This window comes from Xenopus laevis, chromosome 5L (genome assembly GCF_017654675.1).
Source record: "Xenopus laevis strain J_2021 chromosome 5L, Xenopus_laevis_v10.1, whole genome shotgun sequence".
Classification (NCBI taxonomy): Eukaryota; Metazoa; Chordata; class Amphibia; order Anura; family Pipidae; genus Xenopus; species Xenopus laevis.
In genome coordinates this window covers 76,508,677-76,533,690 of record NC_054379.1, presented here as the reverse complement: position 1 = coordinate 76,533,690, position 25,014 = coordinate 76,508,677, and the positions used below count along the sequence as shown (strand labels likewise).

General features: G+C 37.1%; 1 protein-coding gene across 1 annotated transcript in view; it reads right to left on the bottom strand.

Annotated features, from left to right (window-relative positions):
- Positions 1-25,014, bottom strand: part of LOC108716798 (mannosyl-oligosaccharide 1,2-alpha-mannosidase IA) — a 153,364-nt gene that overhangs the window by 24,155 nt on the left and 104,195 nt on the right. Inside the window, exons 6-7 of the mRNA XM_018263255.2 lie at positions 8,255-8,378; positions 6,111-6,204 (exon numbers count right to left, since the gene is read on the bottom strand). Coding sequence (XP_018118744.1) covers positions 6,111-6,204; positions 8,255-8,378 — 218 coding nt within the window. The remainder of the gene's footprint in view (positions 1-6,110; positions 6,205-8,254; positions 8,379-25,014) is intronic.

The window sequence follows — 25,014 nt, the reverse complement described above, 5'->3', positions numbered from 1 at the left end:
TACGCAGCAGGATAAAAACGTGAAAAAAGTGGATTGCAATAAAGCGGGGAGATTGTTTATATGACGACTTATGGCCCAAATACTCCTTTGATCAAAAAATCTGTTTTACAGAACTGGCCGATTGTTGGGACTTATCCAATCTGTCAAAACTGGTAAGTGATGGCGTTTCCTTTGGATATAAACGGAACAGAAATTTAAGGGAACTACTAACACAGACAGATCCAGTACACAAATATGTCTCTGGATCATCCAGAATGGAAATTAAGAATGGTGTATTCAAGTGTGGCAATTGCATGTGCAGTACTCTAATAACTGGTAAAAGCTTTTTTCACCCACACAATGGGAAAGACTATAACGTTAAACACAGATTAACCTACACGTCCAAGAATGTTGTGTATATTATTAAATGTCCGTGTGGACTGTTGTACTGTGAAAAACATGCAGACAACTAAAGGAGCATATCAGTATGCACCAGGCCTCCATCAGGGCTGCTTTGGAACCCAAACCTAAAAAGAATACACAGACTGAACCAAAACAGGATACATCAAAACAACCTGTGGCCCAACATTGGCTACAGGCAAAACATTCCATTTCTTCCTTTAAGTGCATGCCTATAGACCATATACCAAATATACCGATATCGACCATTTATTGTTACAGAGGGAAACATTTTGGACATACGAATTAGACTGTGTGGCACCCAGAGGCCTAAATGCCCATTTACAATTTAACTGCTTCTTACCATTGAGATAACTTTGTTGCAGGGATATATGGACCTTCAATATTGCCTTATACAAGTTAATATGATATTCTGGAGGGTTATAGGGAGGCCCCATAAATATATATATATAAGATACCGGCACTCTCGACAGCAGCGTTAAAGATGCCTGGGTGCAGAATCAGAAAAATCCAAATAGAGAACAAAAGATGAGCCGCACTCACAGGACTTAAAAAATAAAAAATTGATTTATTTAAAAATATATATGACCAACGTTTCGGCCTCCTCCAAGGCCTTTCTCAAGGTACAGAATATGGCAAAATACGTGCTTTAAATACATGAAATGGCGGGAAAAGACAGCAACACCCTTAATGACGTATAATTCACGTCAATGCCCAGTGACTATCATTAACATAAATCACGTTAGCTGTTTACTATGTATATAAACACATAAAAGATAAAACCAAAAATTACCTATACCCCTACATCACACCTATATAATGCATGCAGCAGAAATATAGATACAAAACAAACCTGACTGATAACTTGTTTTTTGAGATGATCTATACCCTAAGGTGAATCGATATCGGTAGGTTGGCTGGGCTTCGCATGCAGCATTGTTGGTAACAAAGTTTTTACCGACACTATTGTTTTTCCAAGTGCTCACCTGTTGGTAAATTTTGATCCCAGATAGTGGCTATTCCTCCATGGCATCCATAACAACCCAGCCTATTAAAAAGTTTTTTAGTATATATATTTGCATGTACTATGTTTGGTGGGTACACCAGGCTTCACTTTGTTATGACAATTTTTAGGAACACGCTTTTATATTTTACATACGATTTTATCACTTATTTATATGTTTTCAATGGGTATTGGAATTTTGATTAACATTTAAATGAGGTGCTTGTTCACTGACATGAATATTTAATTGATATCTTACACTGATTGGTTGATGTCTGTATTTATACATCATGTGACGACCACTGGGTGCATCCTGACGACGGTTCTGAGAGAACCGAAACGCGTTGATGTGGGGTAGTTTGTAACACTCCAATAAAAGATATACTTTGATCACTACAACCGTGAGTGCTCCTGATTGCATCTATATATATATATATATATATATATATATATATATATATATATATATATATATATATATATATATATATATATATATATATATTACAGATTTTTTTGGGGACCCGTAATTGTTGAATTATTAACTTAGTAACTTTTATGTGAGCACTAGACACTAATAAAATACACATCTGATTTTTATAATCTTAATCACATGGATTTTTATAATCTTAACCACATGGATTTTTATTAGATATTTGTGGCGATTATGCTTATATTTATAGTGACTAGGTTTTAGTCAATATTTATTGCACTGTTCACTTTAAATTTGACCTAGCAGTAGGTCACTTCCTGTGCACATTGTGGAGGGGTGTATATAAGTTATGTACTATTGTGGATATGTTTGCCTTGAGAAAGGTCCCATTTGGGACCGAAACGTCATGTCGGTTACACATATAATAATTATCTATTCATGAAAAATCCCAGTGTTGCTGGTCTTCTTTTGTTTATGGATTCCTTTACCGTACACCTGGGTTAACATAAGAAATGGAGTGCCGTTTTCTACTACAATATATATATATATATATATATATATATATATATATATATATCCACTATACCTTCTAAATTTTTATATATATATATATATATATATATATATATATATATATATATATATATATATATATAAAAATTTAGAAGGTATAGTGGATCAAGCACTCCCACGCTGCAAATCTTGCATAGACCCAGGTGCTATCCAATTGCCGATTGTTTAGAATGAATCAAAAAAGTCTGGATGCACACGGGGGTTTTAGAATAATAAAAAAACTTAACTTTTATTATTCTAAAATCCCAGTGTGCATACAGACTTTTTTGATTAATTATATATATATATATATATATATATATATATATATATATATATATATATATATATATATATATATATATACATATACATACATATACATATACACACACATATACATATATACACACACGCACAAGATATAACTATGCAGTGTGTATTGTGTGAAGAAAATATCCCTTATACGTTTATTTTAGAACTATAATAGCCCAAGGTGCTATACTCCTTGTCTCCACATCCACAGATCAAGAGAGTTCACCTCTGCTGTTTGTGCATGTTTAGGATTTAGACAGTACTATTGCACAAATATATATGCAACACAGACATATGGATTGTCACAATATTCACAGTACTGACCAATCCTTTTTCTTTCACTACAACAATTAAAATCAGCTTGTGTTGGACTAATCGATCACTTGCAGACATTTAATTTGAATTACTTAACAGGTACAAATTAAATCAATAGCAAGGCATAGGACATTAAATTACTTTGAAACTATAAAATTGAGCCAAGAGAAGGTGGTTGAAGGTGAATATGCATACATTGGCTTTAGGTCTTTGTACTCACCAATCTACCTTTTGCCACAGGTTTTTAATGAAGTGTTTTTTAGGGACACGGTCCCACACTGCTTCCACGATATAGGAAGAGTGCACAGCATTTGTAGTGTTGTCACTGTGTGTGTGTGCTTTACGATACTAGATTTTATTTAGAATTTATTAAAAGTTATGTTTTACTTTTATCCTATAATCCGAACTGGCTAACTGGGAGAACACAGGCATTGCAGGCCTTTTTTCAGCAATGATCCGGGTGTTACTCCAATTCAGTTGTATATAGTGAATATACATAAATCAGATCTAATAATGAGATATATATCTTATAGAAACATACCTGGTAAATATGATTTGCCAAGCAATTGAATAGAAAATTTAATCTGGCACCATTTTGTTGCAAAGCCATAAAGGGCCTAATATTAACTACTGGACTTACCATCCATGTACACACACACAAACAAAAACACATGCATAGCGCAGGGGATGCAGATAGAGGACACACCATTACACAGAGAAAAGGATCAGCACTTTTGATTTGGAACATGCACTAAAATACCACTTCCTGATACAAGCTATGGACCATTCAGTCCATATCTATGGTCTTTTATCGCCATACCTATATTTATAATAACACTTAAAGTGCACTGCAGTGGTCATTTACAAAATCCCCTGGTGCAAGTGCTAGAGAAATAAAGGATGCAAAGCCCTGTCCCTCTGTGCTCAGTTACAGCACACAGCCTGCACTTTGCAGCTTTCTTTGAATCCAGCCCAAGGTGCAGTGATACAGAAGTGCCCAACACAGAATCAACTCCCAAACTGTGGCAGAAATATTTTACCTAGTGAACTGCTTCTGTAATAGAAAGGGTACACATGGTAACCTGTGCACTGAAACTGTGTAATACCCACCCTGACAAGGTTTGGAATTGTCTCCTCTCTGAACTTGCTTGCTTTTCCATGTAAAAAAACAAAACAATGGCTAACAACTCAATTTTATCAGTTCACATAATGCATCCCACAGCACTTCTAAGCAAGTGGCTTGTTATACTTACAGTCTGCTTGCACAAGCCCTTAAGTCTGTCCATCCAACCAGTCAGTTTATTGGCTTTTAAAAAGGAAATTATATCTCTGTACTTGCTCCCTATTGTTATAACACAGCAGAATATTGAATTTTCATTCAGCTTCAGTGCAAAGCAGACTATTCCCTCTCTACTCTTTTTTTGCTACACTCCAACTTTAACGCATTATGTTTAACCTCCATAAATTGCATTGTGTGTCTAGGGTGGTATCAAAGGAATGAATTAAAAAATTGAAAAACTGAACGTACAGTTTTTATAATTTAAAATGTAATTGATGTAGATGGGCGGTACTCTAATACGATTTGCAACTGGTCTTCTGTTTTTATTTTTTGTGTTATTTGAATCATTTACATTTATGTAATGCATTTATGCTGATAGAATCTTTAAATGTATCTGGTTACTAGGTCGTGATTACTCCAGCAACCAGGCTGCAATCAGAAAGTCAAGAGTGTACGAGGAAAAGTAAATAGGCCTAAACAGAACCAATAGAAACTATAATACATTTGAGTCTGTAGAAAGACCAGTAACACCAAAAGCATTAAACACCTAAGCATTATCCATCCTTCCCTATCTGAATGTAATCTATTATTACCCTGCACTGGTTTTTCTAAAGAACACTGCTATAGTTTATATAAATAAGCTACTCTGTAGCCATGGGGGCAGCGAATCAAGGGCATAAAGGGATATGTTTACACAGCAGATAAAAGATAAGATCTGTAGAATACAATGGTTTTACTTCTCACAGGGAGATAAACATGGGTCAAATAATATAGGGTAACTATTGCCAATAAAACGTGAATAAAATTCACCTTACTGAAACAAGAAACTTTCTAAATATAAACAGTTAAAGGATAAGTAAACTGATACATCCTGTTAATATGAATGAATTTTGTTACAACAGGGCCACCTGCTGGGCATTTTCCCACCATTCTAACCATACCTCCCAACATTTTGCAAATAAAGAGCAACAAAAAAGTTGCTGCATGCTCGTTTTTGTGGTCTCAACCCCTAATTACCACGTTTATTTTACAAAATTTGGCAGGTTATGAAAGTTTGAACATATGTCTGTGGTTTTTTTTCAGTTTTACAGTTTTGCTAATGAAGGTAAATTGCCTTTTAAACTGTTTATTCTAACTTCTCCCAAGGGACCTGTTATCTTATATTGTTACAATTACTTATTTGCTTATCTCGTAATTGTTACAAAAGTATCTTATATGCAGCTGTGGCTGTTCTGGGCTCTCTGCCAAAAGCCAATTAAGTTAGGAACTTTGTTTCTTTTTCTGGCTGTTCAGTGCAGAGAAAAACGGGACTTTCCAGTCCAAAAGGGGGATTGCGGGTTGATCTGTCAAAAGAGGGACTGTCCCTCTAAAAACGGGACAGTTGGGAGGTATGGATTCTAACCACCAAGTAGTCAAGGAGGTTGTCAGGGGAAAGAAAGAGGCTGCTCTGATGTTCTTCTGCTTAGGAAAAAATTAGAAACCTTTCTCAAATTTTTTCTAAGCAGTAGAACATCAGAGCAGCCTCTTTTCTTAAAATCAATGTAGTGCTCATTCTTCTTCTCTACTAAGATAACTAGGATATTATAGTTTGCAGCTTTCCATGAACTGTAAGACACCGTAGACACCAAGGTGATTTAAATGCTAAATGCAGTTTAACCAATTCTGACAAACTGGCAAAGGATTAGATAAATGTGCCAATTTGTTGGAACACTTTCCTGACATTTAGCAAATTGTTAAGACGTGTAAAAAATTGAACTGATGAAAATACCTCAGTAATCATTTACTTCTTCATAAGAGCACAATTCAATACTTACGTTGGCCCCATTGCCCACTGCTGGGATTCAGATAGTTAGGATACAATCCTTGAGGCTTATCCAGTCTGTTTAAAACCTTTCGTATATTCATCACCTAAAGCAAACATAAGGTCATAACACATAAGCATTATGTTCAAGAGACAATGCTAACTTCAGTTGTTTTTAATTGTGAAAAAAAATTCTGCACAGCAAATTCACAAAGGCAACAGAATAATAATAATAAAAGAGAATTCTACCATTTTCTTTTCCCCTATTTTGGTGCAAAATAGTTATTCTTATCAGTGTTACGGACTTCACAGAAGAAATATTGTAATACCCATTTTTCTTTTTAGCATACTTGGGTTTGTTCAACTTCCTCCATATACAACATACAGCAGACCTAAGAAGTAAGGGCAAACTATCAATTTAGTTTAAATGGGCATGCAGTTTACAAAAAGATTTGCTTTGACGCAGGATTTTTATTTTTTTTACCGATTATCCTTCTATTGAAGCCCTTTCCTCAACTTCAGTTCTGGCTTTCAAATACTGCATGGCTACTAGGGATAGTAACTATTCTTTTAAGCACTAGTTAGCACATACACAGCAAACATACACAGCATTTGCTTTTCTTTTGTTGAACCCAGTGCTAATGTCACTTTTTTTCAATTTATTGATATTTTGACTTTTATTTGTAAAATGTAGCTGCAGTCTAGATTCTCTGTAAAACCTCTATTGTGATTTTACTAGTCCCTATAATTATTATCCTTTATTTATATAGTGCAAACATATTCCACAGTGCTTTTACAGAGATTAAACATCATTCCTATAGGCCCCTGCTCGTGCGGAACATGCAACCTTTACAAACACTAGGGACGATTTTACGAGGAGTCAATTAACCTGCCTATATGTTTTTGGAGTGTGAGGAAACCAACACAAACACAGGGAAAACACACATGCAACTAGAATCAAACCTGCAAAAAAGAACTGCAAGATAACAGGGTTAAAAGTCACTGCACCTCCACGCTTAAAGCGGAGTTATCGTACAGAACATACTAATTCAGTAAACATTTATTAACAACGAACTGTTAAAATGTCAGGTTAGTGGTGGGCAAAGTTAATATTTGTTACTAAGGGGCATATTTATAAAAATGCAGAAAAAAAACTGTGTAAACAGCGGTGTAAAATAAATGGTAAATTTATCAAGGTGTGTGTAATTGTAAACCGTGTGAACGCCAGATTTACGGTTACCACCGCTTTTTTTTACACGGTGGAGCCTGCTGATGTGTGGTGTATATTGCCCTGTTTTGTTTTGTTTTTCACAGCATAATAAATATGCCACTTTAACTACAATTTCATGCTTTTGTATAGCGAACTATTAATTGACTTTAATGCAAATGAAAACCTTTAGCATATGTCTATGATTCTTAGCAAACCTATATTTTGCATCCAGAGGATTATTCATATTACTATTAAGAAATAATAGGCAAGACACTATAGGATGTAATTTAATGCAAAAATGAAAGTGTATGCAGTAATTGTAATTTCCAGAATTATGGTTTACACTTGCAGCATGCTTTATTTCAAACATTGTCGTTACACTGGTTAGATCTAAGACATGCATGCAAATGTCTCCTTGGTCGGCTTGTTAGTCATTAGAGACTTCTCATCATTCGATTGTCAAGGTACGCTAGCATGCTGTTTGTAAATTTCTAATCTCAGCAGGCGCAAGGTTTTTCAATTGTTAACAGACTGTTTATTTGTGTTCATGTTTCTAGCTGTGGAATTGGGTTATTCAGGTGAAGCAGTAGCCAATTTACTCTATATATTTGGTAAAGTTTGCACTAAAAGCAGATAACCTTTTCTCCATGGAATTCTATCCACAGGCTACAGGAGAATTTTTAATCTATTGCAGACACAGCCTTTAACATCAGAAGGCTGTATCTTATCTTCAACAAAATGCTATTCCCATCAATAGAACTCCGACCTGAAATATTAATGAAGTGTAATTATTGCACTGAACTTCTATATAAACACTGTTAACAGCATTCCCTTAAGGTTTAATTTGTCTCTTCGAAAGGTGATTTCTTATAACCCTTGTATAAAACAGCAATTTAACATGTTTTATTACTTCTTCAATAAGGCACTTCTTCTTAAATCCTACTAACCTTTTCAGCAAAAATTGGGTTTCCAGATACTTGAGTTAGATGCATGAACTCCAAGTGCAGTGTCCCAAATTCAGCTAGAATGCTGCTTCCTCCTGAAGCCCACGGCCAGTTACGACCTATACCACTGGATGAGAAAAAAAAAAAAAGAATAATAAACATATACACTTGTTTTACATAGCAAAGTCTTAAAGACGGCTGCATATAATGTTTAGGTATGTCTTATATGAGCTTGTCTGGTTAAAGAGGTTGCTCATCATTGCTAGTCCACACGAGGAGATTTGGGGAGATTTTGTCGCCTCGTCTTTTGAGCGACTATCTCCCCGAACTGCCTGTTTTTCCCCATAGGCTACAATGAAAAGTCGCCTGCGCTAATGCACACGCGGCGACGCGTTTTCAATAGTCGCCAGGCGACAAAATCTCCCCGAATCTCCTCGTGTGGCCTTACCCTAAAAGGAGAAGGAATACCATTTTCTACTTGCCGCCCCCCTTGTGACTCATTTTAGTTACCTGATACCCCGGGCCGGTGCTTGTATCAGCAGAAAACCGCACCAGCCCAGGGTTGTTCTAGCGAGCATCATGGAGCAATCCTGTTTCTGCTTCTTCGATTTTTAAACTGGGGCAGACATGTGCAGTAGAGCGAAATAGCCGGCTTTTTCATTAAAATTCAGCTTTTCGCTGTACTGCGCATGTGCACCCAGAAGACCCAAAGAAGCAGGAAGAGGATCGATCTGTGGTGCTCGCTAGAAGAACCCAGGCAATTGTGGTTTTCTGCAAATAGGAGCACAAGCCCGAGGTGTCGGGTAAGTAAAATTGGGGTGCTTAAGTTTTGGCACCCCCAAGTAGAAAATGGTATTCCTTCTCCTTTAAATTAACTTTAAGTAGAAGGAAGAGAGTGATATTCTTTCAATTCTTGCAATTGGTTTTAATTTTTTTTATTATTTATGGTTTTTGAGTTATTTATCATTTTATTCAGCAGGTCTCCAGTTTGCTATTTCTGCAATCTGGTTGCTAGTGTCCAAATTACTCTAGCAACCATGAATTGATTGAAGACTGGAATATGAATAGGAGAGGGCCTAAATAGAAAGATGAATAATTAAAAGTAACAATAATAATACATTTGTAACCTTACAGAGCATTTGTGTTTAGATGGGGTCAGTCACCCCATTTAAAAGCTGGAAAGAAGAGGAAAGTAAATAAATAAAAAACCGGGGGGGGGGGGAGGTTGGTGTCAAGCCCAAAAATAAAAAGTTAGGTACTGGGATACAATTACAGACTTAATTCAAGACAAAACTACCTATAAAGGAAATAGTGCACCCACTATACTGGATTGAAACAATCCATTATAATGGGGTGCACAATTTCCCTTATACCGTATGCTCATAGTTTTAGGAAATCGATTCAAACCACTCAGCCAATATCCTATCAAATTTGTTAGGGGATCTTCTAGAAGATCATTTGCCTGGCCCTTTGATAGCTCATTATACATTAATTTCAGCTGCAACTCCATATACGGATACTTTTATCCAGCACCCAACTGGTGACATTTCAAGGCCACACAGCTGCTGATCAGTAGTTAAAACTATGCATAATTATAAAACTATAGCTTAATTATTTTAAGGCTTAACTTGGCCTTTATAGCTTGATACACAAATTATTTTTTTATTATAATAGCTGGTTAGAAAGATGATGCAAAATGTGACCTGCTCCTGGCAACAATAAATCATAGCCATAGCAGCAGTGTATTTTGCTGAAAAGCCCACTATAATATAATATAATAATATAAATGGTTACAAAAATCATCATGTACATCAATGAACCATTGGGCACTTCAGATACCTGAGCACAGTGAATACATTTAGCCTGGAGTTTAGCACTGAGCAGCACTGAAGAGCACTTACCTATGCCATCCAGTAACACAATGCAGACATTTAATATGATTTAAGCAGACTGCTACTACGTTTCAGGCTGGTTTCAAGCCCATATGCAGCCAAACATGTTTTGTAGAGTATGTCCTCTTACATGACAATAGAGCGTACAATGTATTGTATTATCAATAGCTGTGAAGCCGCTTATCAAGAAATCATAAAGACATTTAAACGGGAACTATCACGAAAATGTAATATAAGTTTCAGCATATTAAAATAAAAAACTTTGTAAAATTTTAATTTTCAAGATAGTTCCCCTTTAAAGACATAAAACAGGTCTCTAAAGCAGAAAAACCTGTATAAATATATATTAAGAACAAATAATGAAGAAAACAAATATGAGGCATACTCTTACTGTCAGCCTGGGTGCAGGCTGAGAGGCTAAAATTTACTGCATACATTTGATGCAATGTAATTTAAACGGTGATGTATTTGAGCTGCGCTTGTTCTGCTTTAGCCATCAATGTCCAGGCTGAACAGATATTTGACTCTCAGACTAAATGGCTCCAGTACATTACATCTTATTAAATTCTACAGACTACTCAAGAATCAATGTACTTTGTCACAATTAAGGAGGCCATTCATAAACGTATTCCAACATTTGTGGCGTTGCGTTTGTCCAGATGCAGAACAATATAAAACTGCATCCCAGACAAACACTTTATGGACTTAAATATGAAACTGCTTACAATAATTGTGTATGTTGTCCAGCTTTAAAATATGTATAAAATGGCTTGATAATGGCACCACATAAGAATAAGTCAATTAAAGAGATATGTTAAAGGGATACTGTCATGGGGAAATTTTTTTTTTCAAAATGAATCAGTTAATAGTGCTGCTCCAGCAGAATTCTGCACTGAAATCCATTTCTCAAAAGAGCAAACAGGTTTTTTTTATATTCAATTTTGAAATCTGACATGGGGTTAGACATATTGTCAATTTCCTAGCTGTCCCAAGTCATGTGACTTGTGCTCTGATAAATTCAATCACTCTTTACTGCTGTACTGCAAGTTGGAGTGATATCACCCACCTCCCCCCTCCAGCAGCCAAACAAAAGAACAATGGGAAGGTAACCAGATAGCAGCTCCCCAACACAAGATAACAGCTGCCTGGTAGATCTAAGAACAACACTCAATAGTAAAAACCCATGTCCCACTGAGACACATTCAGTTACATTGAGAAGGAAAAACAGCAGCCTGCCAGAAAGCATTTCTCATCTAAAGTGCAGGCACAAGTCACATGACCAGGGGCAGCTGGGAAATTGACATAGCCCCAGGTCAGATTTCAAAATTGAATATAAAAAAATCTGTTTGCTCTTTTGAGAAATGGATTTCAGTGCAGAATTCTGCTGGAGCAACACTATTAACTGATCCATTTTGAAAATTTATTTTTTTCCCATGACAGTATCCCTTTAAGAGAAAAGCTTTGCAAATAAGGCCTACAGTTTGTGCTTAAGGGTCTGGCCACATGGGCAAATTCGAGGAGATTAGTCGCCATGCAACAAATATCCTCTTCTTCGCGGCCACTAATCGCCCCGATCTGCCTTCCACTGCCTTCCGCCAGCTAAAATGAAAATCGCCTGGGGGCAGGCACTCAGAGATCTTTGTTTTCCAAAGTCATCCGTAATTGCCTCACGCGGCCGGCGGAAGGCAGGGGAAAGCAGATTGGGGAGATTAGTCGCTGAGAAGAAGAGGAGATTTATCGCCTGGCGACTAATCTCCCGAGTCTGCCTGTGTAGCCAGACCCTAAGTCAGGTAAATAGTCTGGATGGCTTGCATGTCATAGAAGCTTTGTATTGCATCACTGGAGCAAAAATTCTGGAGCAGCACTAACTGTCCAGAGGTGCCAGGTAGTGTATTTTATATGCTTTTAAAAACACTGAATGTTTTTACATTGTTTCCAGAGTCAAAACTTTTAAATGGGTGAATTTGTGAAATTCGCGAAACGGCATAAAATTCGCCAAACGCATTGAAGTCAATTGGCGTCAACATTATTTTGACGTTCGTCGATACGCGCAACTATTGGTCCAGATACATTAAAGTGAATGGGTGTCCGAATAATTTGACGCACAACATTTTAAATGTGCTCGCCAATTTTGACGTGCGTCAATTTTTTTTGCTGGCGAATTGTTGCTGCGTTTTTGCAAATTAATTCGCTTGCGGCAAAACAAGCAAATTCGGCACAAATTCGTGTCTGACAAATTTATTCGCCCATCACTAGTCAAAACCACAGTACAAAAAGGATAAACAAATACTGCTTTTAATTGCACTTACCTTTAGGCTAATGCCACACAGGCAATGTTTATCCACATTAAGAGCAGATTTCACAGCCGAAACGTGCAAGTATGCATTTCGGTGCCAGATTCTGCTCTGTGTGCCTGCACCTGGCCCACCGCAGTGGCTTTGGGTGCAATCACAGGAGAAAGAGGATGCCAGAGGAGGGGCTGATTATTGCCTTGCGTTTATATGTAGGCCAAGAATCAGCCCCATGTGGCATTAGCCTTACAAAATAACTTTCAACCCATTGAACATTTTCAGTTAACATACAGTAGAAAGACAGTGAAAAGAATTACATTATCAGTTTGCAAGCTCTCTAAATAAGATATACAGAATCAACGCCAAAACTCATTAAAAGTTAAAAAAAAAATACATAGATAAAATACATAAAAATAGAAACAGATTGCTGAACAAACATATTATTAACCCATACTCAACAGACTGTCTGTAACCTTCACTGCTCAAGTAGTTTCTGCTGCTATCTAAGCTATGATAACTATAATTTTCAAGTACAAAATTCAGACAAATTATATATTGTTGGCCCAAGCATGTCCTATAAATTGTAATAGTTTCTGGTTGTCTAGTCACATATTTCACAAGACTTATTCACAGCCTTTAGACATACAATTACCTTAAATATTTAAAGTGAACCACCAAGACAAAAATACATTTAACACAACATACATTCATAGAATATAGGAAGCGAGAAAAAAATGAGTGCTGAAGGATGCCATGAACATACTTTTGAAACCTTTGGGTTTTCTCTAGGGACTTCTGGTTTATTAACCAAATCCAATGTCTCTATAACGAGAGTAGTATTCAAAATACTACCTTCTCCCAACCTACTATAATTTCAAATGGTATATCTGAACCAGCAATCCCAGAGGAGGTTCAAATTCTGAACAACATCGAGTTATGGTTTTCTTGCACTTTATACTGTATCTCTGTGTAGTTGCAAACAGGTACATGTATGGGACCTGTTATCCAGAATGCTTGGGATCTGGGGTTCTCTGGATAATGGATATTTCCGCAATTTGGGCCTTAAGTCCAGTAGACAATCATGTGAACATTAAATAAACCATATAGGCTGGTTTTGCCTCCAATAAGGAATAATTATATCTTAGTTGGGATCTAGTACAATGTACCATTTTATTAATACAGAGAAAAAGGAGATCATTCTTTAAAATTTTGATATTTTTGATATTTTGATAAAATGGAGTCTATGGGAGATTTCCTTTCCGTAATTCAGAGTCTCGATAACCGGTTTCCGGTTAATGGATCCCATACTTGTACTAGATAGAGTTAAATATATTGAGGGATATTTCTCCTGATTATTCTTCATAATGCTACAAAACTGGAAAACTGGGGTTTTCAAGAATTCATGCTACTTGGATCACCATAATTTAAGTTTGCTAGAAAAAAATGTATTTAAAAAAAAAAAATGTAAACATGAAATAAAACCCAATAGGATTTCCAGGCCACCACTACAGCATTTATGCAGTGCAAGCATGGTGCTCCATGAAAAGACTTGGAAAACCTCTAACTTCAAGCATTGCATATAATAAATCCCATACCTATAGAACAGTTATTAAAGGAGAAGTAAAGTGTTCTTGCACTTGGGGGTGCCACATGTTAGGCACCCCCAAATGATTGTATTGACTTACCTGAAACCCCGGCCGTGGCACCTATCAGCAGAAAACTGCACCAGCCTGGGTTCTTCCAGTGAGCGCAACGGATCGATCCTCTGCCGTATTCCTCTTTACGTCTCCTTTAATTAATTTTTTTATTACCACTATAATATTTATCAAAATCATCCTGTTTATTTTAACTGAAAAAATAAATAATTTAATGCTTGCTGACGAACAGAGAGAATTAGCATTATTAGTACTTGCTGCAAAGCATTTCAAGAGATATTTTCCAACTGTGAGCTAGTTAGTGCTGCAATCCTTAACAATTCCTACTGTTTATTTGTTCACGTTCAAACCAATATAAAGTGATTAAAGTCATTTGCAGGATGCAAATTTGAAACATTAGGAAAAGTTCATTACTTAGAAGTAAGTGCACTTATAATCACAAAACGGATGAACTATGAGAATGCCAAGCAGGCTTGATTTAATTATGAATCTTTGCTTTTATGTGTGTTCTCTAAGGAGGTATCTAAACAGAGATCACTTGGGTCTTCACCTCTATAATTCTAACTTGCTGACATCTTGGAATAAACACCTTTTAAGTTTTAAGTACAGTGTACTTTGTATAACTGTAGAGAGGGCTCAAGAGCACAGAAAAATCACTTAAATCTGGACAGTAGTAAATATCAAGACAGATTTCACAATGTTAAACTTTGCAGAGGAGTTTTGCCTTAGGAAAATGTTAAATGTAAGGTAATACATAGGTTAGTATTTAAGATTCAATGTGCACACAGAACCTCTGAGAGGTACAGAGTGGAAAACAGTCTTTTGTGAGATCTTGTTAAACTGTGGTCAGATGAGCACTGTGATATAGCAAATTAAGTTGGTTAACATTGTAAAAGTTTGGTGTTTATTGTGGGAAAGTCCTGTAAGAAGTACCCATATGCCCAAAACACAGATTTTTTTCAGAATTGAAATAAATCACACATCTCTAAACAATACACCAGTGGTACAATCCTGGCGTGCTGCCTGAATTTATTCTCTCAAACCACCCATGTGCATACAACCCACATTGCCATATAGTTTGAATATTTCTTAATTGCAAACTATTCCAAACCCCCCATCTGTGGGCTAGTTACAATATTAAATATATTAAAGATGTCCGTGATAATATTGTAAAGGAGATTTTCAACATATTAAAGGAGAGGGGAAACCTACCGAAGCAGTTTATTGGCAATAGTGCAAGCTATAACACTATATTTAATCCACAGAATGCTTTACCATACCTGAGTAAACAGCTCTAGAAGCTGTTTGTTTAGGATACCAGCTGCCATATTAGTTTGTTGTGACACCAATTGCTGCCTGAGTCTCTGCCTGCTCACTCATAGCTCTGGGCTCAGATTACAGAGAAGGGAGGGGGTGGAGGGAGAGAGGTGACCATACACGGAGAGATCCGCTTGTTTGTCGATGTCGCAATTTCGAGCGACAGTAGAGAAAAGATCGCCGCGTGTGTTTTTACGCTGGCGATTTTTCGCGATTCCCCATAGACGCCAGCGCAAAAGTTTCCCCAGCGATTGCGGCTTAAAAGTCGCGGCGAGTCAAATCGCGGCGCTATCGCCTAGTGTGGCCTTAGCCTTAGAGGGTAGTGCTGTTTTGTCTGCCACCACAAACAGACTCATACATGGTAGTTTTCAGCCAAGGCATTCCGCCAAGCCACATTCTTTGGTGCCTTGTGGCCGGGGGGGGGGGGGGGCGGAGGCTAGCGGAAGCCGGCACTGGGCCCATGCCTCGGGGTGCTGCTTCATCAAATCCGGCCCTGGTGGTAGGAGTAAGATTTGCATTTTCATAAACACACCATGTGTGCAATTAGTCCAACAATGGTTATTGCCTGTGTTGCACCAGAGCCGTAACTAGAGGGGGCGGGCCCTGGCGCGGGACGTGCAGCTGGGCCCCGCCCCCTCCCCCTCTGTACGGCCAGAAACGGCCGCATTAGAACAGTGGCGCAAGCTGCTGGGGGGCCCTGAGGGGGTGCGGGCCCTGGCCCAATCGCACCCCCTGCTCCCCCGGTAATTACGCCACTGTGTTGCACCCTCCTAAATTGGAATGGCAGAGTGTACATTTTAGTAAAAACAAATTTACAGTTCTAACAACTCCTATTTTATTCTCATAACTGAACTGAAAAGAAATGAATGATTTGATAAATTGTTATAAATAACGGACAGAAATGGTAATTACATATTTTAAGAAATGTTCACAATGTTTGAACAAACACCACATCATTCAAAGGCAGAAGATATTCTGTAACTTGTATAGCAGAGAGCCTGAGGGCAGCAACTTTCACAATATATAAGGGGCAATGATATATGTTCAGGGAGTTAATAACACAGCTTGATTTTAGAATAGTTAATTATGGTATGCATTGTGCCTGGATCTTTTTTCACTGACCATTAGCCTTCTTAGAGGCATTTGCTACAACCTGCAGGATAATGTGTCAAAGTGACCTATCGCAGCAAAGGGGAGAGGACCATCACTAATTGCTCTAGCAATGCAGTGAACCCTCACCTCATCAAATTTAATTCTGACTTTAGAAATGACCTTAAAGGAGAAGTAAACAAAAAAAAATTACACCTATATGATTAGGTTTGCCATCAGGCCCCTTTCTGAAATGCCACATTAAGAACTCCTTTATCCCTGCAGTTTTTGCGTACCTGCGTTCTGAACTTTCAGCGCTGTGAACATTTTGGTGCCGCCATTTTCAAAATGAGCATCACTTCCACCCCTTTACTGCACATGCACCTCCTGCGTGACCCACAAGTGACTACAGACCTCACAGACAGACTGGATAGCTGGCAGCCTTCTTTTAAGCTCCCCTCCTCAGCTCCTGCGCTCGCTAGCTGACAGACTGTAAATTAAAAGTGGGCATTCTCTGCTACACCAAACATGGATCATAAAACAATGCAGCAGTAGAGGTTTTCTCTTTGTAGCGCATCAGTTTATGCATACTTTATATATTGATAAGTGTCTCTTTTTACTAAATACAGACATTTTCCTTCCAATTTGATTTTTCCTAAGGCTATATAATGGGAGTGATGGGGTAACTTGTTTTGTTTTATGTACATATTCCATAGACTCCAATAATGCACATTTTTAAAAATTATTTCCTTTTTCTCTGTAATAATAAAACAGTACTGTGTATATGACCCCACATAAAATATAATTAATCCTTACTGGAAACAAAACCAGCATTTAATGTTTACATGATTTTCTAGTAGACAAGGTATGAAGATCAGAATTACGGAAAAATCCATTATCCAGAAAGCCCCAGGTCCCAAGCATTCTGGATAAAAGGTCCCACAGCTGTATATATACACACACATTATATATATATATATATATATATATATATATATATATATATATATATATATATATATATATATATATATATATATATATATATATATATATATATATACACACATACATATACACAGTACATATATAAATATATATATACTGCACTTATATATAGCTATGAAAGATTTTTTGTGCCAACTTGACTAAATGCACAACAAAGGCAAGGGTAAAACTTCAAATGCAACTTTGACGTTTCAAAATCTTATTCTGTGGTTTGTTTAATGACAAGTGACCATAAATATATAATTAATACATATATCAAAAGTGTGCGTGTGCAAGCATAGTGTATACACTTATTTATCCAGTTGTAAAGCTGGACCAACCAAATGTTTGCAAAAAGTGAAGTAGATACAGCCAATAAAACTGTAGAATGGGAAAATAATTGTGTAATGATACAAACATGCTTATACCTGACCCTGACCTGAGAGTTGATTCAAATTCTGCCCACTTGTCAAGTTCTAAAGGTAGTCTTTAAAAAGATCAGTTTGAGTATTTTTAAGCCTTCAAAATCAAAATGTTTCACTCATTTTAAATTATTTTATAATGTTCAGAAAATTGTTGAATTATTTGTGACCCTCCACCGAGTCTTATACGGTTTTGCTAGACAAATGTAAACAATATGGCTGTAGCAAATTGCATTGTTATTAGATGTAGGAGATGGACAGACTGGCTTTGTTATTGGATTCAACACCAAACTAAATTAAACTGAGCACATTAACAATTACTATAAAGAGGCCTCATAAGACAAGAACAAGTTAAACACCTTGTCAAAATATCCTACATACAATACGCGCACAGGCAATAATCCAACATGTTGTTGCCTATCTTGTACAGCCAATCTTGAAGCTCATTCATTTTAGGACCTAACGTTAGTTGCACATTATAGAGGTTACCTGGAATTGTTAATTAAAAGCCACTTGTATCTGTAATTAAAAACGAAATGTAATTTATTTTAGAACATTGTTCTATCTAGTTACATGTGGCTTCAAATTATACCCAGTACCTGTCTGACCTTCAGGCAAGCGGAACTGCTAGATTTACAGAAACAATTAAGAAAATTCTGAAAGGAAATAGCTTTTTATAGTTTTCTGGTAAAGGGTTTCTAGAGTAGAAGTAAAGCAACAGAACAGTAAAAACTGGAAGCGCTATAAAATGAAAGCATCCCTTTAAATGTACATATGTTACAGGATACTACTTGATCAAAATGGCTGCCAATAACATTTAAAAAAGAGATATATGTTTGGTTTGTAAAAAGACATTACTGCCCCATTGTGAGTACAGATTGACCTTGGGAGTAGCTTAGTTTCTGATCACTGCAGTTCCCTCTAGGAAAAAAATAAAACATCCTTATGTTCTAGTCTAGAAGAACTTCACAAAGGAAATGTGTTGTCATTTTGCACAATGCATTTCCATGAAACAAATATTACTTTGAAATTAGGTTGTCAGTCTGGTTGATACGAGTTTTCCTAGGAAAAGTAGTGGGTCTAACAATTCACTTTATTCTACACATAAATAGGAATAGATCAGTAGACTGGCACATATTCAGAATTATGTATATAAATATGAGGCAAACCAGTAGTAACTGGATCAACAATTTTCTGAATGTTCCTTAAAGGAAATTTAATCAAGATGTACTACAATCAACTGTTCGTGTCTATGTCTCAAGAAACAATGATGTGCAAACCTGTCTAGGAAGGTCAACGATTCCACCACAACAGATCCGACTGAAAGCAGTGGTCAGTGGAATTTTAAAAACACTAGTATAATTGATTTAATTGACTGCTTACAGTCAAAGGCAAAGGGTTACTTTTTGAACTAGCCAAGGTATATGTTAGATCTAGATAGAGTTGAAGAAATATACTGTACAACCAATAAGACAGTGATGGGCACTGGAAAAAGTTTTTAAAATGTTAATTGAAATAGATATATAAAGCCTAATTACAACACAAAAGCATTATTTCCTACTCACTTTAAACAAAGTGACATTTCCCTTAAAGACTGACATTGCAAACAAATCTGGCAGCATAGGTGTTAAAGATCTGAAACAATAACTATATTTCATTTTGTACTGTAAAAAGTAAAAGACTGCACACTTTGCAGACAATACACAATTTGACAATGTTAGATTACCATTCTAGCCTTATCCTTCCATCAGTGGTTTGGAGCTAATAAGTCCATTGACTCTTAACCAAAACATATAACAAATAAAACCAAAAACCAACAACTTAAATTGTCAGCTTTGTAGACCAATTTAGAATGTTTGCTGCTTAAAGAATACTTTATAGAATATTTTATATCTAGCAGTTAGTAGCCCTTTTTTATTTATATAAGAAAGTTATTATGAAGTCTTGCTTTCCTTTCCTCTGTATGGGGTCATTTGATAACCCAAAGGCAGCATGCAAAGTGCAAATAGAGGCTGGGTGGTAGCTGGCACTTAGGCATTCCCTCACCTGTCCATGACGTGCAAGGTACAAAGCCACAAGAGGCGCAGCTTGCAGATCAGGAATTATGGATAGCAGTGGTTGAATTAAGTTAAAACAGGTGGAGAGGTGATATGTGCCAGTGCACTAGAAAATAAGCCTCAAAAACCTAAGATTCAACCACTAACACAATAAATATATTACAGATTCCATGTTCTCAGCTTTGACTTTCATGTCTTCACTTCTGCTTACCTCCACCATCCCTTCTAACAGAAAATGTGTGTCTCTCTCTGTCCTTCTCTTATATTTCTTTCCTCCTCTTCTTTTCTTCACATCCCAGAAATGTGTTTTCTTTCTTATACTTTCCTTTTTCTAGATTTCTCTTGATTCCACTTCACCTCTTTGTACTGCCATAAACAGATATAATACCATCTATAATTTCCTAAATATGCTCCCCCACGTCACCTTTCTCTATATTTTTGTTGTTTTTTCTTACTGCTTTCTCATTATGTCATGCTCTCTGACTCTGTATACAACTTCTCTGTCCTTTTAAATCTCTTCCCTATTAATTTTTTTTCTTTTTTTCCTTGTGATCTTTATCCTTTGGGCTTGGCTTTTTTGTTACCGTTTACTTTCTTCCCCCCCATATTTTATTCTGCTCTCTGTCCTTCTTAAAACTTCTCTGTATTGCTCCTTTGTTCTTACATGGTTTTTAATTATTCCCTTTTACCTGCTTAAATCTATTTTTTTTTATTTCAATAATTTTTATTGAGGAAATCGTGCATAACAACAAATCCGTCAGTATTGTTACAGTTATCACACAGACACAAGCAGCGTTGAAAACATCTCTGTCGCTAACAGTGAAGTGGCTAAATCCAAATGTAACAACAAGCATAGTATATGACAGGAAAACTGAACATGTGTCAAGTCCATATAATATAAAGAATAGACATTACACGTTTCCCTTATATACATATAATTCAAGAGGAAAAAGAAGAACTGTAAAGTTCAGAACAGAAGAAAAGGAAAGGAAACAACAAAAAGAAAAAAAATACTAGTGAAGAAAAAGAAAGCATAAAATAAAAAATAAATAAAGAAAATAAAATAAAGCTAAATTCCACTGCCTTATTAACCTGGGCCGTTGTAAGCAAAGACTAACTTTTCACTATCCGTCCTCCTAAAATCACGGTGACCTCTCCTCAATAGACCAGTGCTGATTGATTAAATCCGGTCGGGTAGCAGTAGGTGATCCAGGGGTCCCAAACCTTTGTGAATTGTTCCTGTTTGTCTAATGCTATACACGTCAACTTTTCCATAATAAATACTCCATCTATCCTGGTTTTCACATCAGAAAAAGCCAATTTCAGAGTCAGCCAGGCTTTTGCTATTACCTGCTTTGATGCCGTGAAAAAATGTGTAATTAAGGAGTATTGTGCCTTAGAGATAGCGTTAATTCTCTTGTGTAAGAGAGCATCCTCAGGCCGTTTGGGTAGGTTCACCTGCAATACTGAATAGATCAGGTGGTATACCCGGATCCATAGGCGTCGTGCCCTGGTACAATGCCAAAATATATGAGCCATTGTGCCAGCCTCGGAACAACCTCTAAAACAATTAGGGCTGGTTTGGGGATTCCATTTAGCTATGCGACTCGGAACTAAGTACCATCTGCTAATAACTTTATATACAGTTTCCTGCGCTAAAACATTGGTGGAAGCACGTTTGGCACTCAGAAAAATATCCTGCCAATCTCGATCTTGCAATGTTAACGTCAGTTCCATATTCCACCTTTGTACAAATTTTAGAGAGGCTATAGGCTGGGTATTAACGCTTTGATGATAAATATGACTAAGCCTTTCATACATGGCCGATGTAGGCATAACGATTCAAAAAAACGTATGAGGGCCAAAGGAGCATTTTTTCTGCACCGAAGATAAGTAATGTCGAATTTGGTTATACCTATACATTTCTCGATCTGGGACACTATATCTATCCTTTAAAACTGACCAACTCATTATGTTGCCATGTAGTATGAAATGCCGTACATGTGTGAGGTTATTGTCACTCCACCAACGGAAATGATTCGGTTGGAGCCCAGGCAAGAAAATTGGGTTGTCAAATAAAGGTGCCATCGGTTGGTGTTTAGATATCCAATTGGGATTAGCTTTTATTTGGTGCCATAGAGATAATGTATGTTTTATAGTTGGAAAAGTCTCTGACCTATGGGAATGCTTATGTGTCCAAAGAAAATCTCCCAGAAAGTTACATTGACATATAGCTTGTTCCAGTACAACCCACTTGGGAGGTCGAAGTAGAACAAACCAGTTCAACATTTAAGCTATCTGAGCTGCCATATAGTATTCACGAAGGTTTGGGACACCCAGTCCCCCCATGGTTCTATGCCTATATAATAGGCTCAGAGCAAGTCGTGGCCGTCTATTATTCCAAATAAACCGGAGACATGCATTTTGCAACCGAGATAACCAGTCTGCTGGTGGTGCTAAAGGAAGGGTGTGAAACAAATAAAGAATCCGAGGTAATTTACTAATTTTTATAATATTAACCCTGCCAAACCACGAAACTGAAAAATCCTCCCAGGACTTCAGGTCATCCATCAGGTGCTTAATGAAATTTCTATAATTAGTGTCACATAACGTGCCATAAGAATCTGTTAGGTGGATTCCCAAATACTTAATAGATGTATTCGTCCAGGCGAAATCCCGTAGAACTTATCCAGAACATTAAATAAGTTTGGCAAAGATATCACAGGTTTCGATAAAGTCAATAGTAAATCGTCAGCATATAAACAACATTTATGTTCTTGGTTCTCCACATGTATCCCACTGACATCCTGATTTTGTCTTATCAATGCCGCCAAGTATTCCATTGCCATCATAAATAAAATTGGTGACAAGGGGCACCCCTGTCTTGTACCTCTTTCAATCATAGTGGGGGTAGTAAGAAATCCATGATGTTTTATTTGAGCTGTGGGGCAATCGTATAGAGCCTGGATATAAGACAGAAAAGTCCCCGGAAACCCATATCGAAGCAGGACATACTTAAGAAAATCCCAGGACAGTGAATCAAAGGCTTTCTCTATATTCAGCGAGAGGAGCACTGCAGGAGTGCCCCTCTCACTGGCCCAAGAGATTAGATCAATTGCCCTGCGGATGTTATCAGAGGGTTGTCTGTTAGGGACAAAGCCAGCCTGATCACTATCAAGGAGATCAGACAGAAACGTATTAATTCGTTTAGCTAATATTTTCCCAATTAACTTCATATCATGATTCAATAAAGTGATCGTTCTGTGGTTTTCAACTAAGTTACTATCCTTATTAGGTTTGGGAATAGCCGTTATAAAGGCTCTAAGAGAATCCGGAACAAACCGGTCTCCTGCTCTTATTGAGTTAAATAGGTTTATGATATGTGGGGTCAATTCTTTAGTAAAAGCCTTGTAATATGGGCCTGTAAACCCGTCAGGTCCCGGGGCCTTCAACGATTTAATAGCCCATTGTACTTCCTCCGCAGTAATGGCTTGATCCATATAAGCCCTTTGATCTAAAGTTAAAGTGGGAAGCCCTATATCTTGGAACAATAAATCTGCTTTACATTTATCAAAATTCGTATGGTGCTTATACAGTTGTGAATAGAAGTCCTGAAATGACTCCGCTATTTTCTGGGGATTGGCTGTAATGGCCCCTGTTTTAGTTAGAATACTATGTGTAGGGGGTATTTTATTAATATTCTGTAATTTATTCGCTAACATAGTGTCAATTTTGTTGGCTTTTGTGTAAAACCTTTGTTTCATCCATCTAAATTGTTTCTCTGTATCTTCCATAAGGTACAGATTCAATTCCGTTTTAAGTTGGCGAATATGATGAGAACCATCATTACTAGGTTTTGCTCGAAATAACTGTTCCGCCAGTTCCAGTTGACATGTCAATTGGCGGACTCGTTCCCTTTTTTCCTTTTTCTTTCTGGAACATATTTTAATAAGAATTCCCCTAATGTAGGTTTTATGGGCTTCCCAAATTAGTGACTGCCTGAGATCCGGGGTGTCATTAATCCGAAAATAAGAAATTAGCTCCCCCTCTAGTTGCGTACGCACCTGTGGGTTCGTGAGAATGGCCTCGTTCAGTCGCCATATAGGAGCTACCTTGGGGGATTGTAAATTTCGTATTGTGATTCTCACAGGATTATGATCGGACCAAGAACACACCGGAATCCGAGCAGAAGCAACGTTTGCGGTTAAGGAAACACTGAGCAACACATAATCTATTCTAGAGTATGTTCCATTAGGGTTAGAATAGAAAGTATAGTCGTTAAAGGGGTTGCACTCCTTCCAGGCATCAGCCAGTCCCATAGACTGTAATTTAGTACGTATAACTTTAGACAGAGGTTCAACATATTTCTTATTGGGATTTAGAGGATCAAACCTATCCGGGCTAGCATTCAATGTTGCGTTAAGATCACCTCCAATTATGATTTGCCCTTGAGTATGCTTAGACAATGACGTAAAGAAACAGTTATAAAATTTACTCTGTTTGCTATTGGGACTGTAGACCGATGCCAAGGTATAGAGCACCTCCCCTATGGTACAGACAATTATTACAAAATGACCCTGTGGGTCCAGTATACATTTCAATAGCTTGAAAGGCAAATTTTTATGAATAAAAATTCCAACCCCTTTCTGCTTCTTTTCCGCATTAGCTAGAAAAACAAGAAATTGAACATGAAAATACGTAGGCTGTGATACTTTAGAAAAGTGCGTCTCCTGGAGGAACAGTACCTGTATTCCCATGGACATATAATAGCGGAATGCCATTGAGCGTTTGTGAGGGCTATTTAAGCCCTTCACGTTATGAGTGAGAAATACAGCCATCGGAAGGTTGAGGAGTGACGCTCAAAAATTATGTGCAATGTCCAGGTACAATAGAATATGCCATTCCAGTCTAAAATAACATAGTTCAAGACAGTAGTCGATGCAGAAAAATCAAAAAAAGAAAAAAGTAGAGAAGCAAAAAAAGTCAGAGCAAGAAACAAAAAATACTTAACTGTGGTAGTAAACAAATCCAAACTGCATTCCAGTATGGATCC